This window comes from Hippoglossus stenolepis, chromosome 2 (genome assembly GCF_022539355.2).
Source record: "Hippoglossus stenolepis isolate QCI-W04-F060 chromosome 2, HSTE1.2, whole genome shotgun sequence".
In the NCBI taxonomy this organism is placed as follows: domain Eukaryota; kingdom Metazoa; phylum Chordata; class Actinopteri; order Pleuronectiformes; family Pleuronectidae; genus Hippoglossus; species Hippoglossus stenolepis.
In genome coordinates, this window is record NC_061484.1 from 3,890,295 (window position 1) to 3,901,649 (window position 11,355).

General features: G+C 44.9%; 1 protein-coding gene across 4 annotated transcripts; it reads right to left on the reverse strand.

The window, feature by feature from the left end:
• Positions 1 to 607: 607 nt before the first annotated feature.
• On the reverse strand, positions 608 to 7,587 carry LOC118125818 (elongation factor 1-alpha 1). 4 transcript variants are annotated; one of them, XM_035184843.1, is made up of 8 exons: positions 7,437 to 7,587; positions 4,051 to 4,215; positions 3,196 to 3,375; positions 2,802 to 3,098; positions 2,343 to 2,493; positions 1,762 to 2,018; positions 1,443 to 1,677; positions 608 to 1,272 (listed from the first exon to the last, which is right to left on the reverse strand). In XM_035184843.1, the coding sequence occupies exons 2-8, from the start codon at positions 4,192 to 4,194 to the stop codon at positions 1,148 to 1,150; spliced, it is 1,389 nt and encodes a 462-aa protein (XP_035040734.1). In that variant the 5' UTR covers positions 4,195 to 4,215; positions 7,437 to 7,587; the 3' UTR covers positions 608 to 1,147. The 4 variants fall into 4 exon arrangements, with proteins under 4 accessions (XP_035040734.1, XP_035040750.1, XP_035040758.1 ...); XM_035184859.1 differs by having other exon boundaries at positions 4,051 to 4,205; positions 7,437 to 7,567; XM_035184867.2 differs by lacking the exon at positions 7,437 to 7,587 and adding an exon at positions 4,301 to 5,296 and having other exon boundaries at positions 4,051 to 4,205.
• Positions 7,588 to 11,355: the final 3,768 nt, after the last annotated feature.

Here is an 11,355-nt window from a genome sequence, read left to right on the forward strand (position 1 = left end):
TCGGGGGTCTGACATCAGCATGGGCAGAAATGCACTTGAGACGGAATCCCCACACTGAGTCTCCATCCGCCCAGTCCACAGCATATCCTCCCAGACCAGCCTAACAGAGAAATTCTTCATCCATCTTCATCATCATCAGCGTTCACATCCATTCATCTATCCTCAATATTGAACACAGCCTGAATTTCCATCAAAAGATTTAACGATACATTGTTGTGGCGTGGTCCATGCTAGTGAATGACACTACGCCTCAGCACTCGCCGTGGTGGTGATCTCTAGTTTACATCTCTACAGCGACAGGTCGCTCACCGGCAGCTGACATGCTGCTGCCTGCTTGTGCTTCATCCTCCAGTCAATATAGGTTTGCTTCTGGGCGAATGACGTAATAACTACAGGTTAAGAAATCAGTTGATCTTCGTGTTGTTTCTTTCGTGGAGTTGAAAATCATATCATAGATCTGCTTCAATACTTTTCAATATTATCGAAAGTATTGTTTGATACCTTTTCGATACCACATGGTTAAAAGTATAGGTACTTTTTACAGTGACAGTGGTTTGGGAGTGTGGAGGTTAAGTTATAGTTAGTAATGAAACCAGGAACAAAGACGTACTGTTTAAACATCTTTACTTTTATGAACATCAACAGTGATTAAAGTGCATGAACTTAACAGTAACTGCAACAGAGCTACTGCAAGGGAGCTTAAGTCGAGCAATGTGAAAGGCATGACGGTTTCAGGCATCAGACAGTTTCTGAAGCTCGTTTCTCTAAGGTACAGGAACAGCAACATGCAAGTGTTTGATCTACCTCGGGCTCTCTGGCAAATACGTACATTATTTCAGCATGGGCGTGGCAAAATGACATCAGCACCTGATTACTGGTGCAAAACAGCGAAGTTACAACGGCACACAACCAGAGAGCTGTAACACATATTTGTTGTTGTTCTGTCACGAACTGCGTGACAATGAAACCTACATATAATAGTTTTTCAACGTGTTATTCAGTTACAGTGTGGGAGTTTTTTCCTTCGTCTGCTTTTGCGATGCATTGTGATAATAGACCAGACACTGACTATGTTGTGCAGAAGGGGTGGGGTGCTAGTGTGTCTTCTGCCATGGTGAGCGTTCAGGGCAGCAGCCCAGCACAACGTTCATTTGACCTTCTGCGCCTTCTGTGCTGACTTGGTGACCTTACCACTGGTGGGGGCTTTCTTGTCCACGCCCTTGATCACTCCCACCGCCACCGTCTGACGCATGTCACGGACGGCAAACCTCCCTGAAGAAGGATCAATGAAAAAATATTCAAATATACATTTTACACAGGTTAAGACAGTTCAACGTTTGATTTTGATTTTACTTCACATTACTTTCAGTAAAACAATGAATAATACCCGAGTTACAGATTGACCCACAAACATAGACCATGTTGCCGGACAGTAGACTTACCCAGTGGTGGGTACTCGGAGAAGCTCTCCACACACATGGGCTTGCCGGGGATCATGTCCACAATGGCAGCATCTCCAGACTTCAGGGCCTTGGGGTTGTCCTCGAGCTTCTTACCTGAGCGACGGTCAATCTTTTCCTTGAGCTCAGCGAACTTGCATGCGATGTGTGCAGTGTGGCAGTCCAGCACAGGGGCGTAGCCCGCACTGATCTGACCGGGGTGGTTTAGGATAATCACCTTGAAAAAGGCAGAGAAGTGTAAGGGCACATGCAGAAGCACACAATCATGAACATGCATAATACAGAATCCCTGTATGCAGACCTGAGAGGTGAAGCTGGCCGCCTCCTGTGGTGGGTCGTTTCGACTGTCTCCAGCTACATTCCCACGGCGAATATCCTTCACAGACACGTTCTTGACGTTGAAGCCCACATTGTCGCCAGGTAGCGCCTCAGTCAGAGCCTCGTGGTGCATCTCCACAGACTTGACCTCAGTGGTCACGTTGACAGGAGCAAAGGTCACCACCATGCCAGATTTTAGGATTCCAGTCTCCACTCGTCCCACTGGTACAGTACCAATGCCTGAAAGAGAGGAACTAATTGAAGGAACAACTTTCTGTGAAACAGCTGCATAAATAAACTAATTCTTTCTCATCCACACTGTGAACAGTTCTACTTAAAAAAGTAAAAAAAGAATAGGGACAGAGAATCATTTATGGACATAAGCCAGTGGGAATTCTTATATGACCTCATTCAGTTCTCTTTCTTATTTCACAAGGTGCTCCCATTCACTAAATACTCTTGCATCTTGCACTTAAAACCTTTCCGTTTGTTCTGCCAACTCTGTATCATCAAACACCAAACAAACATCACCTATACGGAGATCCACAGCAACACTGGCCTCACCTCCAATTTTGTAGACATCCTGCAGAGGCAGACGGAGGGGCTTGTCGGTGGGGCGCGAGGGAGGCTGGATGGCATCCAGAGCCTCCAGCAGCGTGGTGCCTGAGGCATTACCGTCTCTACGGTTGATCTTCCAGCCCTTGAACCAGGTCATCTGTGGAAGGAGAGAAGCTGTTGTTCATCATACAGAGGTGATGTGTGCATTTGAGATTTAGCATCATGCAAGACCTTACTTTTATTCATTAGATTGTTGAACACATTTAAGAGCTCGAAAGCAGAGGAAGACTGAATCATAATACCTTCTAATGGAAGCTGATATCACAAATTTTTTGGAGTCACAAAATATATAACTGTCAACATCCTTATTCAATGTAAATCTGTGTTGACACATGCTGATTTGTTACTATACATATCCAAAATACTTTAGCCGAAGTATAATAGGTTTTCTCCCAGCAGACTCACATTAGGGCTGGGTTCCAGCATGTTGTCTCCATTCCAACCAGAGATGGGCACAAAGGCCACAGTGTCAGGGTTATAGCCGATCTTCTTGATGTAAGTGCTGACTTCCTTCACGATCTCCTCGTAGCGCTTCTGGCTGTAGTTGGGCTCAGTGGAATCCATTTTATTGATGCCCACAATGAGCTGCTTCACTCCCAGGGTGTAGGCAAGGAGGGCGTGTTCACGAGTCTGCCCGTTCTTAGAGATGCCAGCTTCAAACTCGCCCACGCCTGCAGCCACAATCAGCACAGCGCAGTCGGCCTGAAGGAGAGAGAAATACACTTCAACCGCCCCTCCAGTTCTTTTTTCCCTGTCAAGCACTTTCTAATTTCCTACTCTCACTTCTACTCTCATCTACCTGAGAAGTCCCTGTGATCATGTTCTTGATGAAGTCCCTGTGTCCTGGAGCGTCGATGATGGTGACGTAGTACCTGCTGGTCTCAAACTTCCAAAGAGAGATATCAATGGTGATGCCGCGCTCACGCTCTGCCTTCAGCTTGTCCAGGACCCAGGCATATTTGAAGGAGCCCTTTCCCATCTAGAGGATGAGGAGAGGAAAGCACAAGGAGCTTTTCCTTTATATAATTTTATCTTTGATACTTTTGTCCAAAGCTCCATATAGTTCTAATACGGCAAAAAAAAATGCTACCATGCAATGCAATCAAAATCAAAATAAACTTGCACATAGATACTCAACACTTCCAAGTAATGAAATATGTACTTGATAAATGCAAGATATATTCTTCATAGTAACCATATCAAAAAGGTAAAAGATTCAGGTAATTATTAGGAAATTACTTTCCAGTCTTGATATTTGTTAAGTAATAAATGACTATACCTACACATAAATAATTATGATCAATGATTAAAAATGATCTACTGCAAGTTCTAATAAATAATTCCAAACCGTCCATGTCGTGCAAACTCAAAAGCTCACATGGCTCGTAATTTACAGAATGTTTAAGTAAAGATATCCAATAAAAATTCATTTTTGATTGAAGTGCTTACAAATTTGTTGCATAGACACATAATTTTAAAATAACAAGACATAGATTAAACAGGACAAGACACAAATAAACATGATTAGTCCGACAAGAAACCAATTCACTTTTACAACTGGATTAAAACCCCAGGGCACCAGAGTGTAATTATTACACTGTATAAATTCCTTAAAAGATTTTTTAAATTCAAGTAAAAACAATATGAGTCGTACCTCAGCAGCTTCCTTCTCAAACTTCTCGATGGTTCTCTTGTCAATGCCCCCACACTTGTAGATGAGGTGGCCGGTGGTGGTGGACTTGCCGGAGTCAACATGTCCTATTACCACAATGTTTATGTGGAGCTTCTCCTTCCCCATAACAGCTCAGTCTGGAAGATACTGTGAGATTCCAGTAAACAGGTTTAAACAACATTCATTAAATTAGACAATTGCAGAACTTTACCAGCATCAGGATTGTACTCACGTTTGTGTCCATAAAACATGATAGGTTGATTATCTTACCAGCAGTGAAGGTTAAAGCTACTGCTGCCAGAGTACAGAGAGTTAACAAACATGATGTGCGTACAGAGCGGATAACTTGTGTTACATTACTAAATAGTGGCTCTGTTATTAACCTGAGTGGAGAAGGTGTGTATTGTTCAAAAGCCCACAGTCCTGTCAGTGCAACACGACACCTCTGAGTTATGTTCAGCCTACATGACGTACAGCAGGTAGTTGCAATCGTAATCTGCTATACCTTAACTGTAAGGACACAAGCTGATGACCTGAACATACAAGTAGCTGCAAGAGAAATGCATCTTTTTATATATAAACTTGGCTCTGATCAACTCAAAATAACAACACTGCTTTATATTGAGAAACAGACGGGGGACAAGTTAAAGGGAAAACAAACATCAAGAGTTGGGCCATCCCAAGCTACTATAACAGCATCAATGCACCTTGGCAATACAAGACTATGGAACTCTAACTGAGGGATTCATATCCTTCTTCCAAATAGTATTCGATGATATCTCATTTGGTGTTAAGTGATGGTGATGGGGAGCAACGTCTAACATGTCAGTCCAAAATAGAAGAAGAAAAAGATAGATGGTTAAAGCATGTTCAGATATTGTGACTGGAGAGGCCACAGCATGATTCACACCTTGTTTTAATGTTTATCTTCTTTTTTAATGGACATTTTTACTGGACCCTAATCAACATTTTTGGTGATTGTTATTATTATTATTATTATTATTATTATTATTCTCTGTGTATTTATTCCTGTGTATTTTTCTGTAGTTTAATATATTGTTTGAATGTATACTTCCCATGTGTAATGTGTTTTTTTTCAAGTAGGTCTTAAAAATGGGATCTATTTGAAGAAATTGAATATAAAAAAAATCTTGTGATGTTTTCACTAGTGTGTTTCATCTAATTGTACGAATTGTTGTTTTCTTTACCCTAGAATGGGCCCTTTATATTTAAATACTTTATATTTACATCGGAGTGGGCCCTCTACGGAGGCCGCCATGTTTTAGCCCAGACTGGACAAACTAAACACCTTTTGAGTTTTTATGACGACTGAAGTTTCTCTTTCATGTTTTCTGGGGGGAGGGGTGTCACTAAATTCTACACACTGAACCTTTAAACAGTTTGGGTGGGGCACAGTCATTTGGCAGACAGTATCTTGCCCAGATGGGGAAGACTGAGAATCGAACCGCTGACCTTCTGGTTGGTGGACAACTGCTCTCCACAGCCGCCCAACATTCACATCATTTGCAACTTTCTTGTCATATTAAAATACAATATTAAAAAATATATATAAATATATGTTCGTGAATGTTTAGAGTCATCAATTATTTATTAGACTCAATTGAAAAAGCGTTTCCTTGTGATTGGTCTGATAATATTTCTGAGGACGAGATTGTTGGCGTTAAAATATGGAAAAAACTGCCTAACTCAATCAAATAAAGCCTGCATGTGCTAAAAGACATTTTTAACAATTAAAACTTAGATTTTAAGGGTTGTTATTAAGTGTTGAAGTGTTGAATGTGTGACTCTATCTGCAGAACTGCTGCCATGTAATGAATGCCCTGCTATTTCCGTATTATTGACCTGACTGTAGAGACAAACGTCTAAAAAATGCAATTTGGTTTATAGATCTCGAGAAATAAAGTTGCAATGTGAATGCATTGTTTGGCAGTTGTGTATTTGATTAATTGCTGAGATTTGCATCCCCTTCTTTTCTGAGACAAGATGAGTGTTGGATGTATGAAATTATCAATAACAAGTCAAAACAGTCCAAAAACTTTGGTGGTAACTTAAGAGGGTGATACATTTCAGATTTTTAGATTTTTAGCCTGCCGAAATATGCATCCCTCCATTTTCTCAGAACAGATGAGTGTTAGATGGATGAAATTCTCAATGTAAAGTCGCAACACGCAGAACTATCAGCTGGTATCAGTGTTTGACCACAAAGTATCAGAAAAGGGACCTGCATGGGGGGACCAGCTGAGAATTGCAACCCCCTGTTTTCAGCCAGGAAGACAATTGTAGCTAAACATCCATGAACAATAGGCATCGGATCATTTATCATCACTAATAAACACCAACAAACGAGATTATAAAAATCTTCTTAATTATTAATACAGCACATCGCTTCAGAGATTAAGTCCGGTGGCGTCTTTCCGCTGTGGGGGTGCGCGCTCCCGCGAGGTGAATGCACTTTTCTGCGGGCACGCACAATTCAGCGCAACACCGGTCGGCACGGTTTGAACTCGCGCGTGAACTTTTATTTCAATCAAACAAATTGTATTTGTGTCGCCTGTTTTCATAAATCACAATTAGTCTCAGAGCTTCACAAGGTGCGACATCCTCTGTTCTTAACCCTCAGCAAGAGGAAGGAACAACTTCAAACAATATTAACAGGGGAAAAAACGAATATGATGATATTAATAATAATGGCAATACTCATATTTGAATCCCTCTGTGTAGTTATCATTGACTGTTCGTTATTAAACTATTTCTTGTTGAGTGTTTTCAATGGCAACCAACATAACAACGTCACAGCGCGACAGCCCAGATACCTGCTGATATCATGACTTTTATATCCCTTCATTTGCCTTTGACGGATCGAAAACGATCGACTGCTTCCATCCAGAAACCTGTTGTGGTTGCAATGAGTGACAGGATGAGCGTGTTGTGTGAGACGCTGCGGTGGCGAAGCGACGCGGGGACATCGCGCTGCAGAGCGGAGCAGCTTTCTCTCCGTGTGTCAGCAGCGTCCAGACGCGGCAGGGATGAGACTGTGGCAGCAGGATGAGGACCAGCTGTCACATGAGTTCTCTCTCCGCTGGAACTGCGCCACACAGGCCCTGTCTGCTGGGCAGCCCGCTGTGGTGCCAGCCCACACCCCTCTGCACTTTGCATGGCATCACATCTCCATAACAGCAAAACCACAGAGCATCCAACTACCTCCTTCTCTTAGTGCCCCGCACACACAACACAACACCTGATAGAAACGTCCCTGAGATCAGCTGCTGCTTGCAGCGCGTCTGTCAGAGGATGTCGAGATGGATCCTGTGTTTTTGTGCTGCACCTGAATACGTCTTGTAGCCTACCTTCTCCTCTGAGGTGCGTTCACTGCTGATCTGCGGTGAGGACACAGGAGACGCTGCCTGTTTTGCAGGACGGACTCAGACCGCAGCACAGGGACCCTTTCGGCGTCAAACGCGTCACTGACTGAAAGTGCGAGGCCTGGCCACTAGGCGGGGTGCTGCTACAACACTGAAATGAACCAGCGCCACACAGCACTGAACAAAAACAATTTTTTTGGTGACGTATTAATTGTAGATCTGCATTATAAAAATCAATAATATTAATACAGACAGGCACACAAGTAGATTAATGAAAACATCAGCTATTCATACGTTCATTTCCCTTTGTCTGTATTATTCAACTTTGAAGTGCTGCAAGAGAGAAAAGAGGGACATTGTTCGTCAAAGTGACAGGTTGAACCTTTGAACCCACGCCCCCACCTCCCCGGAACAATCAGGAGCTAGCAAGTTCCGCCCCCAAGCCACGCCCCAAAGCCACGCCCCAAAGTCCCTCCCTCTTCCAATGGGAGGCTGCCACGTGTGGTATTCCCCCCTTCTAATGAGGGTGTGTCAGGTTCTGATTTCCGTTCTCTCCAAAATCCGGCCGACCAATGAGAAGTCTGGACACTCTACGTCAAAGTGACAGGTACCACGCCTGTGTTTTATTTTTGGTTGTGAACCAATGAGAAGACATGGTGAGGGGGGTGGATAGTCTCTAGTTGTAGATGTGATAGAGTTATTGTTTGTTTTTTTAACCGCTTGAGGATAAAAGAGAGAAAGCGAGCGCTTCAGAGTTAGAAAGGGCGCATGAGAGCATCAAGTGGTGCCTAGGGTGGAAGAAATGGCTGCTATGCGGGCTCGTTGTAAGGAAGAGAGTCTGGCCAAGTGGTCAAAGAGACTGCTACCTACCATTAGCAAAACGCCTCTTAAATGACTACATCAGAGACGAAGACTGCAGGCAGACTGGGCTGGTCCAGCACAGTATCGAGAAGGGCTCCACCCAACCTATCTGCCTACGCCCCCATAGGCTGGCCCTTGCTAAACGACAGGCAGCGGAGGACAAAATCCGTGAGATGGCGGCTGCTGGGGTGATTGAGCCTTCCAACAGCCCATGGGCAGCTTCGGCAGTCTTGGTGAAGAAGAAGGATGGCAGCTGGCGTTTCTGTGTGGATTATCGCCGGTTGAATGCTGTCATAAAGAAGGACTCTTACCACTCCCTCGCATAGATGATGCCCTTGACTACATCTCGGGGTCCAGTTGGTTCAGTTTCCTTGACCTGCGAAGTGGCTACTGGCAGGTGGAGTTGGCTCCCGATGCAAGACCAAAGACTGCTTTCACCATCGGACAGGGGCTGTGGCAGTTCCATGTCATGCCATTTGGGCTCTGCAATGCCCCAGCAACTTTTGAGAGGTTAATGGAGAGGGTGCTGGTGGATGTACCAAGGAGCTGTTTTGTTGTGTACCTTGATGACCCGTTGGTGCATGCCAGCAACTTCGAAAGAGCCCTGGCCAACCTGCGCGAGGTCCTGACTGCCATCCGCCAGGCTGGGCTGCAGCTCAACCCTGCAAAGTGTCACCGGCTGACCAGGGAGACAGAGTTCCTGGGACATGTTGTCAATGCTCAAGGCGTGGCCACCAACACAGCAAAAGTGGCTGCTGTCAGAGATTGGCCACCCCTGCCAATGTCAGTGAACTGCGCAGCTTCCTGGGCCTGGCCTCATACTACCGCCGCTTTGTTCGAGACTTTGCCACCATCGCCAGCCCACTCCTCTGCCTGACAGAAAAGGGATGTCCATTCAACTGGGACGATTCCTGTGCTGCAGCCTTCACCCGACTCAAGGTTACCCTCACTGAAGCCCCAATATACATATAACTACTATGTATATTGAAACACACAATAGAAATCAACATACATCAACATTTTCAACACATCTCTACCATCCACCAGGTCCTGCGGGAGATTTTTTGGAGGAATTAGACTTCCTCCTATCGAACATCCCAGAAAATGGCCCTCCACTTGTCCTTCTGGGTGAATTCAACATCCAGAATAGAAGTCATCTGACCTACTACTTTTACTTTCTTCCTTTGCTCTCTCACTCAGTCCTTCCCCTCCTACTCACAAAGCTGGTAACCACCCTGACTATATTTTCACCAGAAACTGCTCTACCTCTAACCTCACTGTAACCCCACTTCATGTCTCTGACCACTTCTTTATCTCTTACTCTCTCCCACTTTCACAATCTGACAATCCTACCACATCAACAGACTGTACCTGTCCATCGCAACATTCGCTCACTCTCTCCCTCCTGTTTTATCAGCCCTCCCCTCATCGGACTCTTTCACTCATGCATCCTAACTCTGCCACAGACGCTCTCCTTTCCACCCTGTCCTCCTCTCTTGACTCTCTCTGTCCTCTTACTTCACGACAGGTGCGCAAGTCCTCCCCAGCTCTGTGGTTGTCTGACTCGATGCATGCCGACAAAGCCACTATGCGAGCATCAGAAAGGAAATGGCGTAAATCGAAACACCCTGATGACCTGCTCACTTATCAATCTCTTCTCCCTTCCTTCTCTGCTACTATTTCTGCAGCCAAAAGCTCTTTTTATCAAACTAAAATTCGATCCTCTTTTTCAAACCCCAAAAAAGTCTTCTCCATCTTTTCCAACCTCCTTGACCCCCCCAGTCCCCCTCCTCCTTCCAACCTTCTACCAAGCCACTTTGTCAACTACTTTACAAAAAAGATTGATGACATACGCTCCTCATTTTCAAACCCACCTTCTGTAATCAAATTTCCATCAACTTCATCTCCATCCCCTTCTCTTTCCTCTTTCACCCCCATCTCCCAATCAAGTTATTTCCCTGGTAACCTCCGCCCGCCCAACCACCTGCCCCCTTGACCCCATCACCTTCTTCAGTCTATTGCTCCCGACCTTCTTCCTTTTCTCACCCATCTTATCAACACTTCCTTGTCAACTGGCTGTTTCCCTAACTCTCTGAAGGAGGCAAGAGTGAACCCTCTCCTGAAGAAACCCACCCTTAACCCGTCTGAAGTACACAACTACAGACCTGTCTCTCTTCTTCCCAATCTTTCCAAAACTCTTGAGCGAGCTATCTTTAATCAACTCTCCTCCTATCTCCACCATAATAACCTTCTTGACCCTCACCAGTCTGGTTTCAAGGCAGGCTACTCAACTGAGACTGCCCTCCTTGCTGTCTCTGAGCAACTTCACACTGCTAGAGCAGCCTCTCTCTCCTCTGTCTTCATCCTTCTAGACCTTTCTGCTGCATTTGACACAGTGAACCACCAGATCCTTATTTCCTCCCTTCAGGATCTGGGTGTCTCAGGCTCTGCTCTCTCCCTGCTCTCATCCTACCTCAATGACCGCACTTACCGGGTAACTTGGAGAGGATCTGTGTCTGAACCTTGTCCTCTCACTACTGGGGTCCCTCAAGGTTCCGTCCTGGGTCCCCTCCTCTTCTCTCTGTCATTCACTTACATGGCTTTACCTACCACAGCTATGCTGATGACACCCAACTAATCCTCTTTTCACCAATCTGAAACACAGGTAGCAGCACGAATATCTGCCTGTCTGACTGACATCTCTCAGTGGATGTCCGCACACCACCTGAAAATCAACCTTGACAACACCGAGCTACTTTTCCTTCCAAGGAAAGGCTCTCCCACCCATGACCTGACTATTACATTTGACAACTCCGTGGTAGCCCCCACCCAGACTGCTAGAAACCTGTGTGTGACACTCGACAGTCAACTTTCCCTTACTGCCAACATTACTGCAACGACCCACTCATGTAGATACATGCTGCACAACTTTAAGAGAATACATCCCCTTCTCACTCAGAGATGGCACAGGTTCTGGTCCAGACTCTGGTCATCTCATGCCTAGACTATTGCAACTCCCTCCTGGCTGGTCTACCTGCTAGTG

What these genes read in the sequence shown, in the direction of transcription:
- LOC118125818 (XM_035184843.1), bottom strand. Translation starts at nt 4,194, where the DNA reads ATGGGGAAGGAGAAGCTCCACATAAACATTGTGGTAATAGGACATGTT. An exon ending in TTGAGAAGGAAGCTGCTGAG is followed by an intron (nt 3,376 to 4,050) that starts GTACGACTCATA and finishes CTCATCCTCTAG; the next exon opens with ATGGGAAAGGGCTCCTTCAA. An exon ending in CTCCGAGTACCCACCACTGG is followed by an intron (nt 1,273 to 1,442) that starts GTAAGTCTACTG and finishes ATCCTTCTTCAG; the next exon opens with GGAGGTTTGCCGTCCGTGAC.